This window comes from Odocoileus virginianus, chromosome 6, assembly GCF_023699985.2.
Source record: "Odocoileus virginianus isolate 20LAN1187 ecotype Illinois chromosome 6, Ovbor_1.2, whole genome shotgun sequence".
NCBI lineage: Eukaryota > Metazoa > Chordata > Mammalia > Artiodactyla > Cervidae > Odocoileus > Odocoileus virginianus.
In genome coordinates this window covers 75094362-75120410 of record NC_069679.1, presented here as the reverse complement: position 1 = coordinate 75120410, position 26049 = coordinate 75094362, and the positions used below count along the sequence as shown (strand labels likewise).

Genomic DNA, 26049 nt, shown 5'->3' with positions numbered 1-26049 from the left:
ACATCGCAAATATGTTTCCAGTCCTGACCTGTTCTCCATGCTCTAAACTGACCCAGCAAGCCACCTTCCTGACATCTCCGTGTCTGCATCAAATGGGCATCAAAAGCCCTTCCTGGCCAAAAGCAGACACCTTGACTCCTAACTCCTGCCCGTCCGTACTGTGACTCCCTGAGTTTCCCCCACTGAGTAAACACCACCTCCATCTCAGCAGGAACTGAAGCAGAAGAATCACGAATCCATCGTTCTCTCTCCCTTTCCCTCCCTCTTCACATCAGCAAGTCCTTTTGGCTTTACTTCCAGAGCATGTTCTGAATCCATCCCCTCCTCGAGTCTCCTTGTTGAGCTCACGGTGTGGTCCTCTCCGGGTCTGGAACACCATGTCTCCCTCCTCCCCTCCTGTCCTCCTCGGACGCAGGTGTCACGGCGCTTCCCTGGCCGGTCTTCTCTCCCCTCTCCTTCTAGATTAGCACTCTGTCCCCAAGGAGTCCTCTCTGGTTCTACTCATTTCCCCAGAGTGAACATTTAAGGTTTTTTCCCCCCTCTTTTATAACACTTTCGTTATAACCAACCTCCTCGGACAGCTCTCTCAGTATGCATGAGACCTCTGAGACACCTATAGAGGTGAACTGCGTCACAGAATATATACATTTCCAGTATATTACTAAATGTAGCCACACTGTCCTCCAAAGTGCCTTTATCTAGCAGACTTGTGAGTGTCCCTATTTCTTGTTCGTTTTCACCTCCATTGATATTCTCGGACGGGAAATTTTTACAGCTCTGCTAGATGACAAAGGAGATCTGTTTGTGGTTTTCTTTTGTATGTTTTTAATTACTGAAGACTGTGGACACTTGGTTTTCTTTGGTCACTATCCATATTCTTTGGCCAGTTTTTTTTTACTGGGAGTATTTATCACTGCCTAATTGAGCTAGAGGATGTTTCATCAGTATTCTGAACAGTAATCTTTTATATTTTACAAATGTTCTACATTTCCACTCCCTAACTAGTGCTTGTCATCTATCATTGCCCCACAATTTCTTTTATCATCTGAAAGTTTAAACTTTACTGTTGTCAAATGTATGAATCGCTTTTTTTGCACTTTCTGCCCACTGTTTTGTTACAGTGTCTGCCCATTTCTGTTTAATAATCTTTAGCCTCTCTGAAGTCATCTCTGTATTACTTCTCATAGAAACAAGTTACTTCTATGTTACTCTAATCTAATCATCTTAAAGTTTTTTTACTTCCCACATTCAGATGTTTGCTCTGTTCAAAATGAATTTGGGGTATCGTTTACACTCCTTTTTATAATCAGAACTTCCAATAACAATAAAAAACCAGGAGATGAGCTCTGACAAGCCATCCTACCCTACGTCCCTCCCTTTTGCGGGCCCCTCCCCTTCGCAGCAGGACTCACCTAGCATCTGCCCCAGGTACTCGCCTGCCTTATCACAGAATTGGTTGTGACTGAGATCCAGTGATTTAATTCTGTAATTGTTCTAGAGAAAGAAGCAGTGCAGAAAAAGGTGATTTTTGTCTTCTCTGTCTTCTCTGCAAATGCCTCACTTAGAACACTGTGATGGGGGCCTGCGTATGCTGAAAATCAAGTAGGCTAGTGTTCTCAGATGGAGGACAATTATTCATTTCCTGTAGAACTGTTGATGATTGCTAGGAGAATTTAGCACCATCCAAACAGTCCTACCACTTGCTGAGGCTTTGACAGGACTGGAGTCTGAACACTCAGCAGCTCCCTACACCAGGCAAGTGGCCTCACTCCTTCCTGACGCTCAGAGCCACCACGTCCCAGCAGCATCACCCACGGGGCTGGCTGCACCCGCACCCCTGGCTTCTTACCGACAAGGCTTGACAGAACAGCTCTGCAGATTCTTTCTTGAAGTTATTTCCTGCAGGGAAAGGGGGCATTAGCAACGTTCTTCAGGCTAAGGCTCCCTAACCCTCCATATCCTAGTCCTGCCAGTTTCTTGCCTTTGGAACAATTGGACATGGAAAAGGCGGCAAGTCCAGCAAGGACGTACTGTGTAGCACGTGGAACTCTGCTCCGTGTTATGTGTCAGCTTGGATGGGAGTGGGGTTTGGGCAAATGTTTAAAGCAGTGTTGGGCACAGAGGGACACATGGGAAGAAAGGCAGCTCATTACCATCTCTTTAATGCTCCTTCCCTTCTCTCTCTGCCATGACTGCAGGGAGTTTCAGAAGTTAGCACACCATGCCCTGTGAATCCGCTGATAGCATCAACTCCTGGCCTTGTGCCTAAACTCTGTGATGTTCTAAAAATGCTAATTCAAGTCTAAGCAGCAGAGTTGGGACTGGAGAGATGAATGAAGCACTTACTGTGCGTGCAAAATTGAGAGGTGCCAAAAATCTCGGCAATCGCGATGAGTAACATCTTAATAGTTTAAAATGCAAATCAATGCAAAAACATCTATGATGAACCAAAGTTAAAATAAAAGCAGGATCTGACCCTGCACTTCACCCAATCTGTCCCTGTGGGATCCTGTGGTTTAAAGTGTTGATATTTTTCTTCACCATGAATTTATCTTTGTATTAATTCTGGCTTTTAAAAATGTTGCTTTAAGATGTTATTTACTTGGTTACTGAGTTTTATGTTGACCCTTAAGTTCTGTGGCTGAGGCGAGTGCCTTCCCTGTCTTAGCCTAGCCCTGGCCCTGCTAAGGAATCTATTGATAAAACACTGGTGATTTGGGGGGAATAGATGACACAAATTCTTATCCCTAAATTTCTCCTTTGAAAGTTTAATAAACCTTATGTCTCTAGCACTCAAAAAGTGCTTGGCACATAGCAGGTGCTCAGTTAATCCTGAATGAATGAATGAATGAATGAGTCCATTGAAACACAAATACTTTCTTGGTTGTTTCTGGCACCAGTGCAATAAAATGAGATGACAATATAGTCAGTGTATAAACTTATGTAATCTGTTACTCAAATTGTTGTATTTATACTATTTGTTACCTGTCCTGCAGCTGTAAGAAATTATTTGGAAGATAGATGAAAAATACATATTCTTAGCCTTTCCCCCTAAAGATTCTGATTTAGCAGCCTGGGATCGGGTTGGGAAGTTTGTATTTTCGCAGAGAACTTTCTGGATTAATGTTATATTAGAGGTCTTAGCCAATACAACCAAAAAACTCTCCAGGAGCCATAAATATTGGAAAGAAGAGACAAAAACTTCCATTGTTTGCAGACACGATCACCTACATAAATAATCCAAGAATATTAACAAAATGTCAGAACTAGTAAGATAATTCAATAAAATGATTGACAATAGGCTCAACGTACAAAAATTGATAGCTCTCATACATACCAGGAATAAGTAATTAGAAAAAGTGGTAGAAAAAACATTCTATTCTCATAAGAATGAAATGATAAAGACTTAGACATAAAGCTAATATGAAATATGCATGACTAATAATGAAATAAAACTATAATAATTTATTGAAGAATATAAAAAAACCTGATGAAACCAAGTTCTTAAATGAAGCTGTTCAATATTTTGAATATGTCAGTTCTTTCCTGAATTAACCTAGAATATTAAATATAACTCCAACCAAAATCCCAATAAGTTTTTTTTTAATATAACTTGACAAAATGATTTTAAAATTCACCTGGAGGAGAAACTGTCTAAGAATAACCAAGATTACTTTGAAAAATGTCAAACTTTGTCCACTCAAATATTAAACACATTATTGTTGTTGTTTAGCCGCTAAGTCATGTATGACTCTTTTGCAGTCCCATGGACTGCAGCCTGCCAGCTTCTGTCAATGGGATTTCCCAGGTCGGAATACTGGAGTGGGTTGCCATTTCCTTCTCCAGGATATTTTCTCAACCCAGGGATCAGAACCTGTGTCTCTTGCATTGTAGGTGGATTCTTGCACTGCAGCGCCACTGGGGAAGCTCAAAACATATTAAGATATCTAATATAAGCATATGATATAAGTATAAAACTAATATATTGAATATTACATACTTGATGTATTTCATAAATTTTAACTAATTATAACATATTATAACTTTAATATTTTAAACAAATACTACACTGGGAAGACCCAGAGGGATCGGGTGGAGAGGGAGGTGGGAGGGGGGACCGGGATGGGGAATCAGGATGGGGAATACATGTAAATCCATGGCTAATTCATTTCAATGTATGACAAAAACCACTGCAATGTTGTAAAGTAATTAGCCTCCTACTAATAAAAATAAATGGAAAAAAAAATAAACAAATACTAAAACGGTACAGTGTTGACATAGAAATAGATAAATGAAATGGGATAGAGACTCTAGAAAGGAATCTATATTTATGTGGCAATTTAATATATCATGGACTTCTCTGGTGGCTCAGACGGTAAAGAATCCGCCCGTAACGCCGGAGACCCAGGACCGATCCCTGGGTCAGGAAGCTCCCTTGGAGAAGGGAATGGCAGCCCACTCCAGTATCCTTGCCTGGAGAAGCCTGGTGGGCTACGGTCCATGGGGTCGCAAAGAGTTGGACACAACTGATTAACACACACTTTAATATATGTTAAAATGGCATCCTAGTTATTCAGTAAAGGATAAGTTATTCAATTAATGAAGCTGGGCACCTGGTTATGAATTTTAGCTAGGTGAAAATAACATGTAGGATTTCTACCTAATGCCATGAACAAAAAGTAAATTCCAGATATATCGAAGATCTATGTGGGAAAAAAAATTACAAAAATATTTGAAAATAAAGGAAAATACTTTAAAATCTGAAGTAGGAAACAGTTTTTAAGCAAGACTACAAAAATCAAAACCGTAAAAGAAAAGACTGATGAACCTGACAACAGTAAATTATAAACTTTCATATAAGAAAGCACCATGTGTGAGTGCCAGGTCGCTTCAGTGGTGTCTGACTCTTTCTACCCCAGGGACTGCAGCCCACCAGGCTCCTCTGTCCATGGAATTCTCCAGGCAAGAATACTGGAGGGGGTTGCCATTTCCTTCTCCAGGGAACCTTTCCCACTCTGGGACTGAACCTGTGTCTCTTGCGTCTCCTGTATTGGCAGGCAGATTCTTCACCACTAGTACCACCTGGGAAGCCCTTCATAGGCTCACCTGAAAGCTGAAGACTGAAAAGCGAAGAGGTGTTATTCTGGAGGAACTCGGAGAGGATTCTGGCCCCCTCTAAGCCGAGATCATTGTCGGAAATATTCTAAAAGGCAAGAGAACACTTCTGTATGTAAAAATCCCACCAGAGGGCCCTGGTTAACAAATGATGGGGGGTGGGGGCTCACTTGAGGCCTGTCCTAAGGGCATAAGGTTGGGTAGAGAGAGCAGGTGTTAGTGAAAGGATTGGAAGGGTTAGGAGGGTTAGGGAGGTTAAAAGGAGGAGGAGGACGACCGGACCCCTGGTTTTTCTGATGTTTCATGGTGAGGCCCTAGGCTGGTCTCAATTCTCTGAAGCTGACCTCAAAGACTCCCCCCCACCTCCCCAGTTTCGCCCTGGTGTTTTAGATAAGCACATTGCATCTTTTTTTTTCTTTTTTTTGGAAACCCAAGACAACTATTTGGAGGGTTTAGTATGAAACAATCGAAAAACAAATTAAGAGCAAGCAATGATTGTAATTCCCTTCATTGGTTCCTGAAGCATGAATTACTGTCCTCGGAAGCAGTTGGGATATAAATGGACACAGTCCATTCATGGGAGGGACTAGTGGGCTAGTGGGGCTAGACTGAGGGGCTAGTGGGAGGGACTTTATATAACTTCGTCTTTTATTATCTTGGTTGTTTTTTCCCCTTCTTTTTTCAAGTTTTAAAATTGTAGTAAAATAGACGTAACACAACATTTGCCATCCTAACCATTTTGAAGGGTTCAGCTCAGTGGGCTGAAGTTCATTCATGCTGGTGGCCAAACATCACCATCATCTATCTATGGACACATTGTATTTTATGAAACTATCTCATGACTTTATTTTCTTTAAGAAAGTTCACGTTAAGGTAACTCTAAAGAAGTTTGTCCATTTAGGGACTTGTGAGGTCAGATGGAAGTAGTTTCTCAGGGTTTCCTATGCCCACGGGGAATGCAGAGTCCCTGGTCAGCCTCTTAGGGGTGGAACCTCCTCTGAGAAGTCACTTTTAGTGGGGAGGAGCCCCCTGATTGACAGCAGAAAGCCTGGAGGCGGGGCTCGGACAGGGGCCTCTGGCTTGTCTCGAGTGGATTGAGACCCTGAGTGTGGAGGCAGGAGCAGCGGAGCAGGGCACAGTACTATCTCCTGCAGGTAGTAGTTTTCCTGCAGCATCTCCACCAGGCTCAGGATGCCCTCCTGCATGATGCAGTTGTCCGCCAGCTCCAGCGTGAGGACAGTCGTGTTGGACTTCAGCCGCCACAGGGGGAGTGGGAGAGAGAGAAAGATGGATGGTGACAGAGTCAGTTCCCTGCCTTTGCCCAGAACCCATCACCCCTCTTGAACATCCCGGCCATGTCAGAGGGTATGGAGGTGCAGGCTAGCAGTTCTGGAGGAGCAGCTAGCAGCAGGAGAATAAGGCAGGGGAGCTGAGTTTTGCTTTGTTGTTGTTGCTTCGTCACTAAGTCATGTCCGACGCTTTGAGACCCCCGGTGGACCACAGCCCGCCAGGCTCCTCTGTCCATGGGATTTCCCAGGCAAGAGTACTGCAGTGGGTTGCCATTTCCCTACCCCAGGGGATCTTCTCGATCCAGGGATAGAACCCACGTCTCCTGCATTGACAGGTGGATTCTTCACCACTGAACCACCAGGGAAGTTTTGCTAGGACATGCTTCTTCTGGGCACCTCCCTCCCCAAAAAGGGATTCCCAGGGGGGATTTAGAAGAGGGACATGACACCAGAGTCCTGCAAAGGGGAAGGCACAAGGGTGAGGGGAACAGATTTTCACCATTTAGCCTCGAGGAGAGAGGCCTCTGACCTCCTCCAGGATTAAGGACAACGTGGTACATTTCAGTTCAGGTCAGTTGCTCAGTCGTCTCCGACTCTTTGTGACCCCAAGGACCGTAGCACGCCAGGCCTCCCTGATACATTTAAGAAGGGTATGTAAGCCTAATGCATCGCCTGTGCCATCTTGCTCAGAGGCCTCGCTTCTAGTTTAGGCTTAAGGCTTTTCTGGACTCTCTGACAGTCAGGCTGTTTGGAGGGAAGTGGAGCTTCAAGCCTTTTCTAATTAGTTTTTATTGGCGTATAACTGCTTTCCAATGTTGTGTTAGCTCGTGTGGTACAGCAAAGCGAATCAGCTCTACCCCCGCTTTTTTGGAGTTCCTTTCCATTCAGGTCGCTACAGAGCATTCAGCAGAGTCTCCTGTGCTACACTGTGGTCTCATTAGTTATCTATTTTATACACGGTATCAACAGCGTATGCACTGCAATGCCAGTCTCCCAATTCTTCCCCACGCCCTTCCCCATTGGTGCTGGTACGTATTAGAACCTAACTCTTAAATATCTACATCCAAGCTAGTCCGCATTCCCACAGGGAACAAGGCAAGTGGAAATGACTAGCACCGCAGCAAGAGGGACTGGGCTTAGCTCTAACCAGAACTTCCGTCTTTCCCGTCCCCGCCTTGTTCCCTGTGCAGAAAGGCAGAGAGAACGGACTCATCTTTGGACCTGAGCATTTTCGAAGTGCACAAAGCCGTGGGAGAAGTAGAATGTGGTAGGAGCTCTCGTCCCAAGCCAAGGGAGAGTGTCACAGGGTGAATTACAGCCACGCAGGGAGGTCCCCCGGGGCCTTCAGGAAGTGTCTTCTGGCCTCAGCTCTCTGCGGGGAAGCGGTGGTGGTGGCAAAATTCAGCTGGGCTCAAAGGCAAGTGAGCTGGCTCAGGGGGCCTCCCGGTCTAGGCATCATTTGGCAGAAACTGGGACTGAAGGACCACTTTCAGAGTCGTCCTGGGGGCCAGCACAGTGCGTGGTGTGGCGGGTGGGCCCGACCGCCAAGTCCATCCACATTCATTTCACAGGGGCGAGTATCTATTTGTCACCCTCTGTGCCAGCTGCCGGGGAAACAGGGATAATCAGAAGCCGTCTCTCCTCTGCAGGGGGCCCACAGCCCACTAAGTCCAGGGGCATGGAGATGGGCAGAAGAGGGATAGACCCCGAGATGTATGAAAATGACCCCTGCTGTTGGGGTGCTCTTCATCTAAGCCAGGGGACAGTGCGACATGTCAGAAGTTCAACTGTGCCGGAGATATCAGTAATAATTAAAAGTTCAGTCCATGGGAGTGTCACAATGATTGATCGTCAAATGGGTGATACAGAGAATCAGAGGAGAAAAACTCCCCCTAAACAGAAACTGCTGTTCCTGAGAGCCAAGTGGCCTAAGTCCTGGGTGGATTTCATTATATTCCATTTTTTCCCCCCATGAAGCTCATGATGTAATGGTGCATTCCTAACACTTCATTAATCAGTCTTTCAACGCTCCATGAACTTCAGGATGGCTTTGTTCTTTCTCTGCTCTTCCCTTCCTTCCCTCCTCCTCCCCAGGGTCACGTCCAGTGACTTCTTAATGAGCAAGCACTAAGTGCAAATGCTGTTATAGATCCAAAAATGAGTGCTTTAAAAAAAAAATCAAACTTTTTCTTTACTGTCATAAGTGAACAAACAGCGTTATGCTGACATACACCTGTTACATTGTCTTTTTTCCTGAGGTGGAGTCAGCTTTGCATATCATCAATTATAAATACGGAACACTATATAGTAAGTTCAAGGTCAAATCCTTGTTCATTCATGCCAAGCTGAGCGAGAACATTATTCTTGTGGGAAAACAGGATTCACTCAGCAGTGTGATCTTGAAGAATTGCATCTAGTATTGCAAAAGGCAGACATGGAGTGGAATGGTTCAGTAGTGAACTCATTTATTGCAAAGGTGAGCTTTGGAATGGAGACCCGGCTGATATTTCGTCTTGTGTTTTTGCACTAGCATTTGGGCCCTAGCCCAGATCAGTTGCTTTTTCAGTGTTCACAGCCTTGTGCCTTTGCTTCCTGGATATGAAAGAACACAGACTTTCAAGGTCCGGGTCTCTAGTAACATCCTTCCTAGGAGCTAATGGGCATCTGTGCCTATTGGGGAAATAGCTGATAGTCATGCAGAGTCTGGGATTCCAGGTGGCTCAGTAGTAAACAGGAGAAGGCAATGGCACCCACTGCAGTACTCTCGCCTGGAAAATCCCATGGACAGAGGAGACTGGTAGGCTGCAGTCCATGGGGTAGCGAAGAGTCGGACACGACTGAGCGACTTCCGTTTCACTTTTCACTTCCATGCACTGGAAAAGGAAATGGCAACCCACTCCAGTGTTCTTGCCTGGAGAATTCCAGGGATGGAGGAGCCTGGTAGGCTGCTGTCTACGGGGTCGCACAGAGTTGGACACGACTGAAGTGACTAAGCAGCAGCAGCAGCAGTGGTAAACAATCAGCCTCCCATGCAGGAAATGAAGGCTTGATCCCTGGATTGGGAAGATCCCCTGGAGAAGGAAATGGTAACCCACTCCTGTATTCTTGCTGGGAAATCCCATGGACTGAGGAGCCTGGCAGGCTGCAGTCCACGGGGTCACAAATGAGTTGGACATGACTAAGCAACTAAACAATAACATGCAGAACCTAGGGCAAGGTGGGCAAAGAGGTTGCAACTCAGGTCCCACAGTAGGGCTCTCTGACTCTTGGGCCCACCACCCTGTCAGGCCCCCACCTCTGCCAGGCTTCACGTGTCCCCACTGGCAGCATGCTCACCACCAGGGCTATAGCAATAGCCTTGGTTCCGTTGGGGCCCAGCCCATGGTGGTTGAGGTTCACGTAGGACTCCTCCATGTTCCGGATGAAGTAGGAGACGGGCACTACACCTACCAGTTTGCAGGCTTCCAGGTACAGCTCCTTTTGTCCAGTGGTGAAAAATTTCTCGGTATCTGCAAAAAAAAGGATGCAAGAGAAAGAAGCAGAGTTTCTCTTCTTCCTTTCCCTTATCTTCCTGCTAACCCAGACCACATCCGATTCTGACTGGTGTCCTCTCTGCTTGAGGGTCTGATCCTATGCGTATATGTTCTAGCTCCAACTGGAAGGTCAGCCCGTGGTGGGAGACTCTGACTCCAGAAAACCCCATGGGGACGTTCCCTTTGGGTAAGAGAGAAGGTCCCTGGTTTTAGACTCCAAGCTACCTGGAAGGAACAATGTGCTTCACTCCCACCTTCCTGGGTTGACTGCATAAGGGTGTGTGAGGATGACCTTAAGGATGTGTGAGCCCGTCTGTGCCCACCTCGGGACGCCTTTGAAAGGCCAGCTAGACAAAAAGCTGGTGGTTTGTTGACAGTTGAGGGAGTTTCCACTGCAGTTTTAGTTTCACTGTGCTCACTCGTGTTCAGCTCTCCTGTGATCCCATGGACCGGAGCCCACCAAGGTCCTCTGTCCGTGGCATTTTCCAGGCAAGAACACTGGAGTGGGTTGCCATTTCCTCCTCCAGGGGATTGTCCTGACCCAGGGATTGAACCCGCGTCTCTGTGTCTCCTGCATCGGCAGGTGGATTCTTTACCACTCGTGCCACCTGGGAAGACTTTAGTTTCATTACCACTGTTAAAATATGAGCCACAAAGTTTTATGAAATATTTAGGGAATTCCCAACTAGAAAAAGCCCAAGTAGAATGCAGTGGGCTTCTGTATGTGCAAGAATGGAGACCCCCAAATCCATTGGAAACAAATAAACTTGGGGGCTGGGGGCTGAGTTCCTTGGACTTTAGACCAGCCTGGCTAGTGGGCAGCGGGCGGTGGGCCTACCTGGATTCTGGATGCCCCACGGCCCTGTCCTCATTGAACAAGCTCCACTGATGCAGAGCTTCCCAGGACCAGCTGAGGTCTAAGCCAGCATCTGTTTTCCCTTCACATCTCTGGGCCTTTGGCCAACTCACCCTAAACATTTCTAAGACGAACAACGAAAGCTTTGTTGGTGGAAGGACAACGTCTTTGCAAGCAAGTTGATTTTATAGGCATAGCTACAAATTGGCCTTCTTTTCCGGGTGATTGTAAACCAGGGGGTTTTTTGAGCTTCAGCATTATGGACATTTTGAATTGGATCATTCTCTTCTGTGAGGGGCTGTTACATGCAGTGTAAAATATTAGGTAGGATGCTTTTCTTCATACATTTTTTTGGGCTATGCCATGCAACTTGCAGGATCTTTCCCAGCCAGGGATTGAACCCTGGTGCTCCCTGCAGTGGGAGCATGGAGTCTTAACCACTGGACCACCAGGGAAGTCCCTGAGCAAGATTCTTGGTCTCTACCCGTGAGATTTGAGTAGCATCTGCCCCCTCACCCCACCTCCAGTTTGCCAAGTCGCCCTTGGGGTGCAAAAACGCCTGTTGTACATGAAAAGCAGAAGTAACGTCCCTCTTCTCTCCCTCTTCTGTAGCCTCTCCACCAGCTTGCTATTCCTGCCCAGGCTCCTGTCTCGGGCCATCGCGGGAGACTCTTCCTGCCCCATCCCTCAGCATCTCAGCGCCAGCTGCGGGGGCACTAGAAACTGAAGGAGCTGAGCCCTGAGTTTCCGTCCAATACAGAACTGTGGGGCCCAGGTTCAGTCCTTAGAGGCTCCTGTTTGCCCAAACAGCATAGGTAACCCCGGGGCTTTGTCCTTGGAACTCACTCTCCTCTGTCGCAGTCCTCTGACCGCTTCTAGCTGTATTCACTACAGTTATATTTTAGAGGCCATTTGCAACAGTGTTATCACTTGCCAGCCATGGGTGTGGGGAGGGGGAAAGAGATAGAAGCCGGAAACTGGGACACAAGGTCCATTGTTTCTATCTGACACCCCTCTGACCTTGTAAAACTGGGTGTTGCAATCAGCGTCAGCAGCAACCTTGAAGTGGAAAAGAAGTCAGAAAGGGAACAACAGGATTTCCCGGGTGGCAGGAGGAGGTTTGTGTGGAGGGTGAGCCTGTAGGTTGACTATGGGGGGGAGGCGACCATTGGTAGGGAGGTGACCATTGGCGGGGAGGTGACCATGTAGAGGAGCCATGCAGCTGAATTCGGCAGAACAGCCTCGCCTGCGTGTCTGCAGCCACTGATCATAGTGCACCCCCCGCCAGCTTCGAAACACAGGAGAGGAAGGGGTTCAGTCTGGGAAGTCTGAGGCCAGCCCATCAGGCGGGGCCAGCATTGTTCTGGCTCTGCTTCCTGTGTCCTTTCCGCTCCTCCTTCCTTGGGGGAACTGGGAGGGAGGAGAGGGTGGAGGTGATGTTTGCAATAGCCCTCAGCCAGAACCTCCTCCCCTTACCCAGACACGCTTGGATTTGTTGAAGGAAAACATGGGGCCCTCGACCGGGGGTAACAAGAACTCTCCTCTGAGAAGAGGAAAGTTGCCAGCATGCCAGATGGGCCCCAAATCCTCCAGGGGCCCCTGGGATATGGCATACGGAGGGCCGATGGACCAGTGGGGTGAACATGGGGTCAGCAGACGCTGGCAGGCTTCTCGGCCACTCGCACAGTCTTTCTATACCTCAGTTTCCTCCCCTGTAAAAGGCAGGTAAATAATGCCTACCTCCTGGAACTGGTGCAAAGGTGACATAGAGGCCACTTGTGGAAACATTCAGAAAACCAGAAGCCCCTGCCCTTTTATTGGTCCAGCTTTCGACAAGCTGATGCCATGGGCACGGAGTGGACCCCCAGACCGGTCTTGAGGAGGACGAGGCATAACGCCGAGCACAGCCACGTTCCCGCCACAGCATGTCCCTCCGGGCAGAGCCTGCCCTTCCAGGGCAGTCCCCTGGCCGGGACTGATTTCTGCAGCTTCTGAGCAGGCCGGCGAGCCACCCCTCGCCCCTCAAAGGCCCATGCTCACCTTCGATCTCAAGATCTGTCTCTGAGCTCTCCTGGGCTGGTTTCTCTTTTTCAGCAGCCACGGAGGCTTCAGCCTCACAGTAGAGTGTTTCGTCACTGCTCTGTGGCGCGGACACACTGTCGCTTTCATCTGGAAGAAAAACTCAGCTCCTTGATTCTGGAAACAAAAGCCATCAATCTGCCTTTCCCGTGGAGGCCAGCTCTGGCCTTCCTGCCGCCCCGTTTCGCTCGTCGATGACCTGGGTCTTGGCTGCAGCCACTGACCCCAGCCTTAGATGGCTCAAGCATGCCCTCAGCCCTGTTGGGGGGGGCCCTCACACTAGAGCCCTCCCTTCGCTGACACCGAGCAGCCTCCTGTGCTAACTGCCCTTCGTGTTTCCCGGAGGCTTGCCCCTGTCCCAGCCCCTGGGTTGGGCCAGCCTTGGACACTACTTGCTCCCTCTTTTCCTTCTTCTTGGCTTGGGTGGGGTTCAGGGTCTGCTTTACTCTTTCAGAGAAAGGACGCGTGCAGATGCGGAGTCTTCCTCATTGGCAGGCACAGAGGACAAGCGCCGGGGCAGGCGACTTGGGTCAAATGTAAAATAAAACAGAACAGAAACAGCCTCAGGGAGCCAGAGGGCTAACTTGATTCTTAAGGATTTGACATGGCTTCTCTTCCTTCCAATCCAAATTTCTGACCACGCAGAAGGAAGAGCTTGCCAATCTCCCTGGGGTTGAGAGGTTGAGACTAATTGCTATGGTTAAATAGATGAGTCCTGGGATTTCCTCACACCAGTCTCCTGCACTTGCTAGATGGGACTTTTCTGTCACTGGGTCTCTGATCTGGAACCAGTCCTGGGCTCCTTCCTGCAAGCCACACACAGAGGCGGGGCTAGTATGCCATGTCATCAGGATGCAAAGGTCTGGGGAAGCCAAGTTGCACCACCACTGTCAGAACTCAACCAATCTACTCTTTTAGGTGGGCTGAGCATTCATGGCAGGGATCACAAGTTTTGACCGCCCAGGTTCTAAGAGAGTGGGGTTTGAAATGAGCTCACGGAGATCTATGTCTTTCTCAGCCCTTGTCCACAGACCCAAGCTCCAACATTTATTTCCCAGCCTGTAAGTCAAGGTCTGTGTGACAAGGGGTGGAAATATTAATAGCAGTGGTCTGACACTTAGAAGACATACAGCAGCTTAGCCATCAAACATAGCCATCGAAAAGTGATGGTGTCTTAATTTCATTACACAATGTTGGAATTCCATCCAACCACTGGAATGTTGCTAACTGTTGAACTGGCTCTCCAGAACAATGAAAAAAAAAATCCTGATTTGTTAGCCAATGTAGTGATGTAAATATTCCAAACATGGTGGATTCCCAACTACCAACATGATATTAACCAACTCACAGAATGAAAATTAAAGTCATCCAGAGCTGGTATGAACCGGTTCTAGCCCAGCATTGCATGCAACTCTCTCGCTCCGTTTGGCCAGCCCTGCAGTCATCACACATTATCCCAAATCTATAGGGTCTCAGGAGAAGAGGGAGGAGGGCTTCCGAGTCTGCACGGTCATTAGGCATTACACTTGAGGCAGCCAGAAGGGCCTGAGTGGTGAGACATGGGACACATTTTCACCTTTTGTCTCAGGCTCAAGAGGTTCGTCATTGTCCATGGTGCCAGGGCCCTCTCCGGGGCTGCTGTCAGCTTCTTGCCACCCTTCTTCTGCTTCCCTAAGAAGCTATCAGTCCATTCACCTCTGTCTCAAAATTTATGTACCCTGCCCTCACCCAGACATATCTTAGGCAGGGAGCCTGTAGTTATCTTTCCATCCCAGCAAGCCCCGGGGAGAGTGAGGTTTGGTGGGATGTGCCTGGATTTGACCCCAACTGTGTCTGGGAGAGGGAGCCACTTCCTAGGATCATCAGGGAGAGAGGTATAGCTCTATTCCTGGGAGCCGTGTTGAAAAGATGCCCACCCACCTGCAACTTTATGACTTAGGACCCACTTTCATTTCATCTTCAGCATTCCATGACCTCATGCAGTCATTGTGATCCATGAGGGTAGACCTGGCAACAGCGAGCCTCCCACCCTCTTGGTGACCCTGGCAGTCATCTTTTCTCTTATGCCCACTGGGGCCAAGCCCAGGCTTGGTTGTGAGTGTGCAGGTGTTGTTGGGAGGTGCCTCTCGGTGGAGTTGTATTTCCCTCTGAGTCAGGACCAAACCCAAGCTCCTTAAAAAGGTGACCGTGAAGAGCTACCGCCATGTTCTTCTCTCAAGGTGGTTGTGCTTCAGGTACGAAATATTTCAGTGATGGGTAAGGTCAGTTTTCTTCTTCCCAGTTCTTTTTGCTTTTTTCTTTCCCCCTTGGGAGAGTATCCTCAACCTTGGAGCAGAAGATCAAAAGCAAAACACTACAAACATATGTTCTATCGCTACAACTGGTTGCAGCAAAAGCATTGTTCAAACTACTGGGCTGCCTAACTTGAAACCGTTCAACCATCATTCCCACACTTGGCTGTTTTCACATGCCTTGGAATTGAAGCTCACTTGCATCATACTGTCAAGAGAATCTGGAGAATACTGTTCCTTCTTGATAAACTATCAGTACATCAACGGGCAGGTCAGTGACTGGAGGGCTTGGGGACATGAGAATCCCTCTTTGCCACTCAGAAGAATGATGAAGATCTGGGGATGCATGTAGGGAAAACATAGTTAGAACCTTGAATCAAAAGAAATATGTAAATCTGAGACATGACTCACTCCTCCAGGCATTCATTTTGAAAATTTATGGAGCATCTGTTACATACAAGGCACTAAGATAAGCACCACAATGGGGAGGGGAATGCAGACATGATTAAGACTTGGCTCTTCCAGTGCGTGTATAATACAAGATAGAAATTGACAGGGCCACTCCTAGGTTGTGAGAGTCCTCGGCAAATACTTTTGGCAGAGCTTCTGTTCAAATAAACAATTTGTCATCCTAAATCAGCATGACAACATTTCTAGTGGTCCAGTTTCCTGTGGTTCTGTGAAAGAAACACTGAACAGGCCAGAGGAAATGATCACCTCCTAGGATAACTTGGTAGGCATGAGTCCTGAAGACCCTAGGGATATCTGGTCAACCCCACACTGGTGCAGAGGATAAGAAAGTGCAGCATTTCTCTCTTAAAGGAGAAAAATGGTGACCAGAAAGTATTTAGATCCTGATCTAAGTTTTGGGTGCTCTGCCTGAACAGTACCATATGGTCTAAGGTACCACGAGTGGATTAGAAAATTTGGAGGAAGGCATCACAAATAGCCACTGAACAGAGACACTGCTTACCTGGGCCTAAAGGTAGTACTGGCAATTGATAAAGGTTGTGCTGGGGGGCATTCATGGCCTCACAAAGAGTGATGCTGGAATGGAGTCAAAGGTTTACAAGTGGATTCAGGGGTTTTGCCTAATATATGTACATGGATAGATGGGTATATAGATAAATATAGACATGTGTTATGCAGAGATTATTATACATACATATATTTTCTAACTTTACCTGCTGAAAGGGCCCAGAAGCAGAGACAACTTCGTGGTGATGAGCATGCCAGTGCCCAGATCTAGGTTTCTATTTTCTTTGGAAAGATGGTTAATTCCTGTGGTGCCAGCAAAGAAGGAAGGGATCAGAAACAAAAATAATAAAGAGGGGCATGTAGAAAGGGCACAGGAGCCAACCTGAATGAGCTCCCAAAGCCAGAATTGGAATTTGAAGAGCAAAATAAATGATAGTATTGTATGGTAACCCAAAGAATAAAATAAACATCTATAAGCCCACATTATTCAATGGACTCTGGACAAATAGAGTGTGGGGAAAAGGCATTGGGTGAATCAAACCATCATTCAAAGCAGCTGTATCATTTTGAATTCCCACAGGAATATTTGAGCATCAGTTGATTCAAATTCTCACCAATATTTGATATTGCTAGTTTTGTTTTTGATTGGCATACTAATAAGTGTGTAGTGGCATTTCATAGTGGTGTTAATTTGCATTTCCTTAATGACTAATGATGTTGAGCATCCTTTCATATGTTTATTGGCCATTCCTGTATCTTCTTGCAATTTGTTCAGATCTTTCGCCCATTTTAGATTGGACTGTTTATTTTCTCATTGAGTCTCGATGTATTCTAGATATAAGTGCTTTGTCAGAAATGTGATTTGCAAATATTTTTTCTCTCAGTCTGTGGTTTAGTTTCTCACTCTTAACAGTGTCTTTCACAGAGTACAAATTTTAATTTTGATGAAGTCAAATCGTATCAAAATTGTCAATTTTTTTCTATTATGGATCATGCTTTCAGTGTCATATCTAAACTCTCTACCTAGCTCAAGGTCAAGTAGATTTTTTCCTGTTTAATGTTAAAAATTTTATAGTTTTAGCTTTCACATTTGGACCTATGATTCATAAATTTTTTATCATGATAAAATATATTAACATAAAATTTGCCATTTTAACCCTTTTAAGTGTATAATCCAGTGGCATTAATTTTACTTGCAATGTTTCATAACCATCACCACTATCCATTTCCAGAACTTTTTCTATGATCCATTTTGAGTTAATCTTTAGATAAGGTATGAAGTAGACAATACACATATAAATGCATGTGGATGTTCACATGTTCTAGCACTATTTGTTGAAAAGACTGTCCTTTCTCCATTTATTGGAGATTTTTTTTTAACCAAAAAACCATTTTTTATTTTGTATTGGAGTATAGCCAATTAACAATGTTGTGATTGTTTCGGATGGACAGCAAAGGGACTCAGTCATGCATATACATGTGTCCATTCTCCCCTAAGCTCCCTCCCATCGAGGATTCCACATAACACTGAGCAGAGTTCCACGCGCTATACAGTAGGTCCTTGTTGGTTATCCGTTTTAAATATAGCTGTGTGTACATGCCTACCCCAAACTCCCTAACTCTTCCTCCCCTCCATCCTTCCCCCCAGCAAGGACTGATTGTCTTTTCACCACTGTCAAGAATCAATTGACAAACCAAAACCACATAATCAGCATCTAGCCAAAATGGACTTTAAGCTGCTAGTTTGTGAGCTAAGCCGCCACGGCGCTGGGAGGTGGGCCTCAGGCACTTAGTGGGTGGGAGGTAGGCTGGCTCTCCAGTCAACCCACCGAGTGGGGCAGGAGAGACAGTCTCTGGGGAGAGGCAGCCGTGATTTTGATCGAAAATGAGTCAACGAGAAAGCAACGCAAAGCTAGGTATGGCTAAATACTAACAGAATGACTATTTTCTTCTTTATTGCCAAAATTCATGTTACAATCTATCTGTTAGTGGGGGTCAGGGCAGAGGGACCCTTTCCTATCCTGTAACCATTTATTCCGCCCTTATAAATGCTGGTATTGTTTGATGGTCTTTACATGTATTCAATTTTTCACTCAGTTGTGCCCGACTATTTGTGACTCCATGCACTATGCAGTCCATAGAATTCTCCAGGCCAGAATACTAGAGTGGGTAGCCTCCCTTCTCCAGGGGATCTTCCCAACCCAGGGATCGAACCCAGGTCTCCTGCACTGCAGGCGGATTCTTTACCAGCTGAGCCACAAGGAAAGCCAAAGAATACTGCAGTGGGTAGCCTATCTCTTCTCCAGTGGGTCTTCCTGACCCAGGAATTGAACCGAGGTCTCCTGCATTGCAGGTGGATTCTTTACCAACCAAGCTATGAGGGAAGCCCCCTTACATGTATAAACACATTCAAACTGTCTAACAGCTATTATGAGATGCTATTTTTATTCCCATTTTAAAGGTGAGGAAACTGAGCACAGAGAGGTTAAGTTACTGGCTCAAGGTCACACAGCTAGAGCCAGGATATAAGTGAATTCAGTCTGGCTGCTGCCTCTCTACACTGACCCCCTTGCCATTCCATGAACATGACAAGGTTGTCCCCCACTCAAGGCAGCTGCTGTTCATGGTTCAGAGGAGGGTCTGTGCTGAGGTTATGTATTTCAGGAGTTGGACAACTAAAGTCTGAGGATCAAGTCTGATCCATTGTTTGTTTCTGTAATAAAGTTCTGTTGAAGCACAGTTGTGATCACTCATTTAGGTATTTCTGTGCCTGTTTTCACACTACAATGGTGAAGTCAAGCAGCTGCTTACAGAGATCCACGGCCGGCAAAACCAAAAACATTTTCTATCTGGTCCTTTAGGAAAAAGTTTGCTGTTGTATTTGATGATGTTAGCATGAGATATGGAGAAGGCAATGGCACCCCACTCCAGTACTCTTGCCTGGAAATCCCATGGACGGAGGAGCCTGGTAGGCTGCAGTCCATGGGGTCGCGAAGAGTCAGACACGACTGAGCGACTTTGCTTTCACTTTTCCCTTTTATGCATTGGAGAAGGAAATGGCAACCCACTCCAGCGTTCTTGCCTGGAGAATCCCAGGGATGGGGTCGCACAGAGTCGGACACGACTGAAATGACAGCAGTAGTAGTAGCATGGGACAACTATCGAAGGTCCTAATGTTCCTTGGGAAGGAATGGAGAGCAAAGGGTCAAGGATAGCAGGCAGAAATCATGCAAGGAGGCGGGAGGAAGCAGAAGCACACAAAGAAACAGAGCCTTCATTATTATGTGTAATAATATCCAATTTTATGGAAGGGCTGGTTTTCTTTAAATTGCAACTGTAAATCAAATTGGATTTCTAGTATATGGGAGACTTTGAAAGAAAGGCAATTTCAGAATTCTTTTTTAAAGCAAATAAACCTTTGCAAAATACAGAGGAGTTCCCTATTACGTGTCCACTTCTGCAAGTTTGGATTTTATTACGCTTGGTTTCCTTAGGAATCAGAGCTCTTCAGAAAGAAGGATTTCTCATTAATTAATTATTTTATTAATGAATGAATGTGTTGAATATCCTGGCACTGAATATCTGTCTGTCTTCATTGGAGAAATGTCTGTTTAGGTCTTTTTCCCATTTTTTGATTGGGTTGTCTGTTTTTCTGGTATTGAGTTGTATGAGCTGCTCATATATTTTGGAAATTAATCCTTTGTCAGCTGTTTCATTTGCTATTATTTTCTCCCATTCTGAGGGTTGCCTTTTTACCTTGTTTATGGTTTCCTTTGCTGTGCAGTCTTTTTGTTTATTTGTTTTTTTATCATGTTAGGCTTTTAAAAAATTATTTATTTTTCATTGAGGGATAATTGCTGGGTGATGGAGATAGAGTGGGGAACCTCGTGAGGTATACAGTATACTGAGAGATACTGATGAGTAAACAGACAGTGACAGTATTGAACCCAGAGTAAGTGAGGATGTTTCAGAAACAAATAAGGAGGGCTGTGGTCCAGATGTGGACAGTCATGTGTCTGTAGGTGAGTGGGTGTTAGAGATCTGGAAATGCTTTCTTGAGGAAGGAAGGTCTAGGCTGAAACTTGAAGGTCTGTTAGGCAGTAATTAGGTGAAGGTAGATGGATGGGGTAGGTCCGGTAGGGAAGGAGAGGTATATGAGGCTGAGAAAAAAAGCATGTAAAAATCTCGACAGCAAGTTAGAGTCTCTGGCAGTTTAGCAAGGCTGGAGTGTGATTCTCCCTGCAGAGAGAGTTGTGGTGGGAAGGAAGAGCTGAGAGATGTGATGGGAGGTGAGTGGAGGGCATAATGAAAGGCCTTTAGTGCTATGCTATGGAGTTTGACTGTATTTTGAGGATAGTGAGCATTTGCAAAAGAATTTTTGTTTTTGGACATGCTGGGTGGCATGTGACATCTAAGTTACCAGACCAGGGATTGAACTTGCACTCCCTGCATTGGAAGCACAGCGTCTTAACCACTGGACCACCAGAGAGATCCTTCAAAGAGGGTTTTGTTGTGTTTTTTAAATTATTTATTTGGCTGAGTTGGGTCTTAGTTGCAGCCATGAGATCTTTGTTGCAGCATTCAGGATCTTTCACTGCAGTGCACAGACTCCCTAGCTGTGGTCTGAGCTCTCCAGAGGGCGCGGATTCAGTAGTTGCAGCACGTGGACTTTTTTTTTCCCCACTTATTTTTATTAGTTGGAGGCTAATTACTCTACAATATTGTAGTGGTTTTTGCCATACCATTGACATGAATCAGCCATGGATTTACATGTGTTCCCCATCCTGATCCCCCCTCCCACCTCCCTCCTCATCCCATCCCTCTGGGTCTTCCCAGTGCACCAGCCCTGAGGACTTGTCTCATGCATCCAACCTGGGCTGGCGATCTGTTTCACACTTGATAATATATATGTTTCAATGCTATTCTCTCAGATCATCCCACCCTCACCTTCTCCCACAGAATCCAAAAGTCTGTTCTATACATCTGTGTCTCTTTTTCTGCCCTGGATATAGGGTTATCGTTACCATCTTTTAAAATTCCATATACATGTGCTAGTATACTGTATTAGTGTTTATCTTTCTGGCTTACTTCAGTCTGTATAATGGGCTCCAGTTTTATCCATCTCATTAGAACTGATTCAAATGCATTCTTTAATATTTCATTGTGTATATGTACCATAGCTTTCTTATGCATTCGTCTGCTGATGGGCATCTAGGTTGCATCCATGTCCTGGCAATTATAAACAGTGCTGCGATGAACACTGGGGTGCATGTGTCTCTTTCAGATCTGGTTTCTCCGGTGTGTATGCCCAGGAGTGGGATTGCTGGGTCATGTGGCAGTTCTATTTCCAGTTTTTTACGGAATCTCCACACTGTTCTCAATAGTGGCTGTACTAGTTTGCATTCCCACCAACAGTGTAAGAGGGTTCCCTTTTCTCCACACCCTCTCCAGCATTTATTGCTTGTAGACTTTTGGATAGCAGCCATCTGACTGGCGTGTAGTGGTACCTCATTGTGGTTTTGATTTGCATTTCTCTGATAATGAGGCAGCATGTGGACTTAGTAGCTCCATGGCAGGTGGGATCCTAGTTCCCCAACCAGGGATCGAACCCAGTCCCCAGCGTTGGAATTGTGGGGTCTTTTTGTTTGTTTGTTTGTTTTACCATGTTAGACTTAAAAAATTATTTATTTTTTAATTGAAGGATCATTGCTTTATAGAATTTTGTTTTCTGTCAAACATCAAAATGAATAAGCCATAGATATACATATGTCCCCTCCCTCTTGAACCTTCCTCCCATCTCCCTCCCCATTCCACCCCTCTAGGTTGATACAGAGACCCTGTTTAAGTTCCCTGAGACATAAAGCAAATTCCCATTGGCTCTCTATTCTACATATGGTAATGTACATTTCCATGTTACTCTTATCATACATCTCACCCGCTCCTCTCCTCTCCCCGTGTCCATAAGTTTGTTCTCTATGTCTGTCTCCATTCCATTCAGTTGCTCAGTCGTGTCCAACTCTGTGACCCCATGGAGTGCAGCACGCAAGGCTTCCCTGTCCATCACCAACTTCCAGAGCCTGCTCAAACTCGTCCATCGAGTCAGTGATGCCATCCCACCATCTCATCCTCTGTCATCCCCTTCTTCTCCTGGCTTCAATCTTTCCCAGCATCAGGGTCTTTTCCAGTGAGTCAATTCTTCACATCATGTGGCCAAAGTATTGGAGCTACAGCTTCAGCATCAGTCCTTCCAATGAATATTCAGGACTGATCTCCTTTAGGATGGACTGGTTGTATCTCCTTGGAGTCCAAGGGACTCTCAAGAGTCTTCTCCAACACCACAGTTCATCTGTCGATGGATATTGATCTGTCGATCGACATTAGGTTGCTTCCATGTTCTAGTTATTGTAAATAGTGCTGCAATGAACACTGGGGTACATGTGTCTTTTTCAATTTTGGTTTCCTCAGGGTATATGCCTAAGAAAGGGATTGCTGGGTCATATAGTGGTTTTATTCCTAGCTTTTAAAGGAATCTCCATGTCATCTTCCACAGTGGCTATATCAATTTACATTGCCACGAACAGGGCAAGAGAGTTCCTTTTTCTCCACACCCTCTCCAGCATTTATTATTTGTAGGCTTTTTGATGATGGTCATTCTGACCAGTGTGAGGTGATATCTCATTGTAGTTTTGATTTTCATTTCTCTAATAATGAGTGATGTTGAGCATCTTCTCATGTGTTTGTTACCCATCTGTATGTCTTCTTTGGAAAAATGTCTGTTTAGGACTTTCCCCCACTTTTTGATTGGGTTATTTGTCTTTCTAGCATTGAGTTGTATGAGCTGCTTGTATATTTTGGAAATTAATCCTTTGTCAGCTGTTTCATTTGCTATTATTTTCTCCCATTCTGAGGGTTGTTTTTTCACCCTTATAGTTTCCTTGTTTATAGTTTCCTTTGCTGTGCAGAAACTTTTAAGTTTAATCAGGTCCCACTTATTTACTTTTGTTTTTATTTCCATTACTCTAGGATGTGGGTCATAGAGGATCTTTGCTTTGATTTATGTCATTGAGAGTTCTGCCTCTGTTTTCCTCTAAGAGTGTTATAGTTTCTGGTCTTACATTTAGGTCTTTAATCCATTTTGAGTTTATCTTTGTGTATGGTGTTAGGAAGTGTTCTAATTTCATTCTTTTACACACAGCTGTCCAGTTTTCCCAGCACCACTTATTGAAGAGGCTATCTTTGCCTCCCTGTATATTCTTGACTCCTTTGTCAAAAATAAAGTGCCCACAGGTGTGTGGGCTTATTTCTGGGCTTTCTATCTTGTTCTATTGGTCTATGTTTCTGTTTTTGGGCCAGTACCATACTGTCTTGATGACTGTAGCTTTGTGGCATAGTCTGAAGTCAGGAAGGCTGATTCCTCCAGCTCTGTTCTTCTTACTTGAGACTCCTTTGGGGAAGATTGGAGTCTTACTCACTGGGCTGCCAGGGAAGTCCTGTAAAGAGGTTTTTTTAAAAAAATCAATTTGTTATTTAATTGAAGGATAATTGCTTTACAGAATTTTGCTGTTTCCTGTCAAACCTAGCAGGGTGACCTGACAAGATTTGCATGGGGAGGAAGACTGTTCCAGTCACAGTGTGGAAAGTGGATGGAGGGCAGGAGACGGGCCCACAGCAGTTAGGAGTGACTGCAGGGATGGGGAAGACTGACTAAATAAATGTAAAGAAGGCCAAGCCACCTGGGCTTGGGGACAGAACAGATATGAACGAGAGTAAGAGAGGGGAAGAAAAAGCAGGAGGCCAGGATAACTTGATAAATGACTGTGCCAGTCACAAGGCAGAGGAGGAAGAGCTAGGGCAGTGAAGCTGGAGGATGGTGGGGAAGGCAACGAGAGTAACTTCGTGTGCGGTGGGTCTTTGAGGTACGTCTGGGACTTCCATTGGAGAAGTCTACAGGAGCAGGATTTAGGAGTCCACTGCCAAAGGGTTAAAATGTAGATATGTAGGTAATCTGATGCTATCTGAAGCTGCTGGAGTGATGAAAATTTCACAGAGGCATTTTAAAGAAGAGAGAGGCCAAGGATAAAATCCTAGAAATACCATCATTGAAAGGTGGGTGTTCAGAGGAACAGAAATAAGAGGTGCTAGGACAAAACGTCCACAGAGTTGGAAGGAAAATAAGAATGTCACAGAAACCCGAGGAAAGAGACTCTAGTAAGTAGGGGAAGTTATGCAAATTTATAGAGTTTTCAAGAAATAATGACTCATGAAGAGTGTCCTTTGAATTAATCCATGAGGAATATATTGGGGACTTTGGTGGGGAGTCAGCGGAGTGCTGAGGGTGGAAGCTACAGCTCAGAGAAATGAAGATGAATGAGGGGTGAGGAAGGAGACAGAAGCAGGCAAGTTCTTTCAAGAAGCTTGGCTGTGAAGGAGATGTAGGGAGATGGGGGAATGGCTGGAGGGGGACATGGGCTGGGGAATGTCTCATAATATAGGAGTTAACTGAGCATGATTACATGCTGATGGGGTTTCCCTGGTGGCTCAGATGGTAACGAGTCTGTCTGCAGTGCGGGAGACCCAGGTTCGATCCCTGGGTCAGGAAGATCGCCTGGAGAAGGAAATGGCAACCCACTCCAGTATTCTTGCCTGGAAAATCCCATGGATGGAGGTGCCTGGCAGGCTAGAGTCCATGGGGTCACAAAGAGTCAGACACAACTGAGTGATTTGACTTCACATGTTGATGGGCAAGAGGTGGGGAAGGAAAGGGGAGGGATGAGCAGAAGGAGCACAGTCTCTGAGGAAGCAAGAGTTGGGGGTGGGGTGGGAGCCCAAGACGGTGGAGTGGTCAGCACTGTGCTAGGAGAGAAAGAGGAAAAGGTGGTGATTGATGCTGGCCAGCGTGTTGGTGCAGCAACTGGGAACAGTGTTCACTGAGTGGTTCCGATTTTTCCTCTCAAGTTGGTAGGGAGATGATCTTCAAAGCAGGAAGGGAAGCAACCGAACAGCAAATCTGTAAAGAATGGGCATTGTGGAAACAGGAGAGAGAGCGCTAAGGAAGAACACAGGATGGCTGGGGGAAGGTTAAGGGCTAAAGTGAGGCTGCGGACCAGCATACCAACAGCTCCGCTCTGTGCAGCTGGTAATTTTATTTACTTGCACTCCGCAGCGCAGGGGTAAGAGCCAAGAGAGAACATGGCTTAACTGACCTAGGCAGGTGTCGTCAAAGAACAGAGGGTAGCAGGAAGAGAGTGACTTTTAAAATGGCTCACGGGTTCCATGGAGTTAAAGAACAGATGATGCGGGGGTGAAAGTGAGAGGGGCAGAAAGCCGTGAGGTGATCCACCCAAGCGGGGGGCGTGAATTTATGATTTCAGAAGTGGAGCAGTATCCAATGATGGCACATCAAGGGTGTTAGGAGTACAGTGGAAATGAGGTCACGAGGAGGTGGTGACAGTGAGCTTTTGGGATTTGGGGTGGCTTATCCACATTGATGATAGGCAGGGCAGACCGTGAGTCCAGGGCTAGAGTTTCCGGTGAAAGAGAAGTGGGCCTGAGGTCAAGAAAAGACGGGGTGCAGCTGGAGTACACGCTGATGAGTGCTTGCTATATCGCTGATGAGTATATCGAGTGCACGAATCAGGGAAAGCGCGAATGAATGAAAGCATCAACTCAGACTGATCTGGTACATTCTTCCCAGAAGAATGTTACTAGGAGTATATGGTTACTAGGGGCTTCTGCATCTTTGAAACCACTCAGTGGCTGAGACAGATGTCTATCATTGCCCGCACTATAATCACAGTTTGGAATGAATTGTGGTCCCTCATTCAGAATATTTCTGACATGACGAGGCTGCAAATGGTGTAGGTGATACTTGTAATTTCCCTTTGACTGGGGAGGCCTGAGGCTGCACT

At 45.8% G+C, this 26049-nt stretch overlaps 2 protein-coding genes across 9 annotated transcripts in view; one reads left to right on the top strand and one right to left on the bottom strand.

Annotated features, from left to right (window-relative positions):
• Positions 1-14823, bottom strand: part of LRRC74A (leucine rich repeat containing 74A) — a 31016-nt gene extending 16193 nt beyond the window's left edge. For 3 of the 5 annotated variants that reach the window (XM_020892311.2, XM_020892312.2, XM_020892314.2), the window contains exons 1-7: positions 14449-14823; positions 12834-12962; positions 9741-9913; positions 6258-6365; positions 5107-5203; positions 1850-1899; positions 1413-1494 (exon numbers count right to left, since the gene is read on the bottom strand). In XM_020892311.2, coding sequence (XP_020747970.1) covers positions 1413-1494; positions 1850-1899; positions 5107-5203; positions 6258-6365; positions 9741-9913; positions 12834-12962; positions 14449-14485 — 676 coding nt within the window. In that variant the 5' untranslated portion in view covers positions 14486-14823. The remainder of the gene's footprint in view (positions 1-1412; positions 1495-1849; positions 1900-5106; positions 5204-6257; positions 6366-9740; positions 9914-12833; positions 12963-14448) is intronic. The other 2 variants (XM_020892313.2, XM_020892315.2) reach the window with 2 other exon arrangements.
• The window catches only part of ANGEL1 (angel homolog 1), a 66238-nt gene that overhangs the window by 16077 nt on the left and 24112 nt on the right, over positions 1-26049 (top strand). The window contains exon 1 of one of the 4 annotated variants that reach the window (XM_020892306.2): positions 14884-15106. The exons of 1 other annotated variant lie outside the window; for it this stretch is intronic. The gene's annotated coding sequence lies outside the window, so the exon portion shown is untranslated. Of the gene's footprint in view, positions 1-14883; positions 15435-17952; positions 18058-26049 lie in introns of those variants that run through there. 2 more of the 4 variants (XM_020892305.2, XM_020892307.2) reach the window with 2 other exon arrangements.